This window comes from Penaeus monodon, chromosome 15 (assembly GCF_015228065.2).
Source record: "Penaeus monodon isolate SGIC_2016 chromosome 15, NSTDA_Pmon_1, whole genome shotgun sequence".
Classification (NCBI taxonomy): Eukaryota; Metazoa; Arthropoda; class Malacostraca; order Decapoda; family Penaeidae; genus Penaeus; species Penaeus monodon.
In genome coordinates, this window is record NC_051400.1 from 27,585,454 (window position 1) to 27,586,151 (window position 698).

The 698-nt window shown below is 45.7% G+C and overlaps 1 protein-coding gene across 1 annotated transcript in view; it reads right to left on the reverse strand.

The window, feature by feature from the left end:
- Window positions 1-29: 29 nt before the first annotated feature.
- Window positions 30-698, reverse strand: part of LOC119581879 (ficolin-2-like) — a 4,132-nt gene continuing 3,463 nt past the window's right edge. The window contains exon 9 of the mRNA XM_037930035.1: window positions 30-602. Within this exon, the coding sequence (XP_037785963.1) occupies window positions 391-602 (212 nt within the window). The 3' untranslated portion in view covers window positions 30-390. The remainder of the gene's footprint in view (window positions 603-698) is intronic.

Consider the following 698-nt stretch of genomic DNA (forward strand, 5'->3'; position numbering starts at 1 on the left):
TTTAGAGACGCTTTCTGAGTGCTTTGAGGTGGATTTTTTTCATCAAGAAGCATAATCCATATTACAAATTAGAGTCAATTCAGGACTCAAATTGACCTTGATCTTGATCGAATCAGGTGACTTTGATTTCGAATTGCCTTGGAAATGTTCCAATCAACTCAGCATCATCGACAGCTCTATAAAAGACACCTAGATTATCAGTATTGACCAAAGAGTTGTGGAGATTCCTACTGGGATGGCGGCCATTTTGGATTTGCCCCAAAACGAGACTTAGAGGGTTGATTTTCTCACCATTCGATACCTAAAGATGCCAAAACCGCCCTGAACTCAAAATTGGCAGATCAAACTCGAAGAACCCCATTTCTATGACATACGGCACCGAACTAAAGCCTACACACACGTCCCGCATTGGCGATTATCGAGCGAAATCCTCCTGAGAGCTTCGGTGCAGATGGTGGGTCGGATCTTCATCTGCGCGCGGGAGATTTGAACGCGGGTGCCGGTACAGCTGGTGTTCAGGCCTTGTTCGTAGACGCCAGTTAAGTGCATGAAGCGACAGTTGTTGACCCACCAACCACCGCCGATTGTGGCAGCGCAGTTACCTGGGATTAAGAGGTGTTTTGATAAGGGTGAATTTTTATGACACAGTTCGAAGACAGAGGAGTAGTAGCCTCGTATTCCCTTCAATATGTGACCAA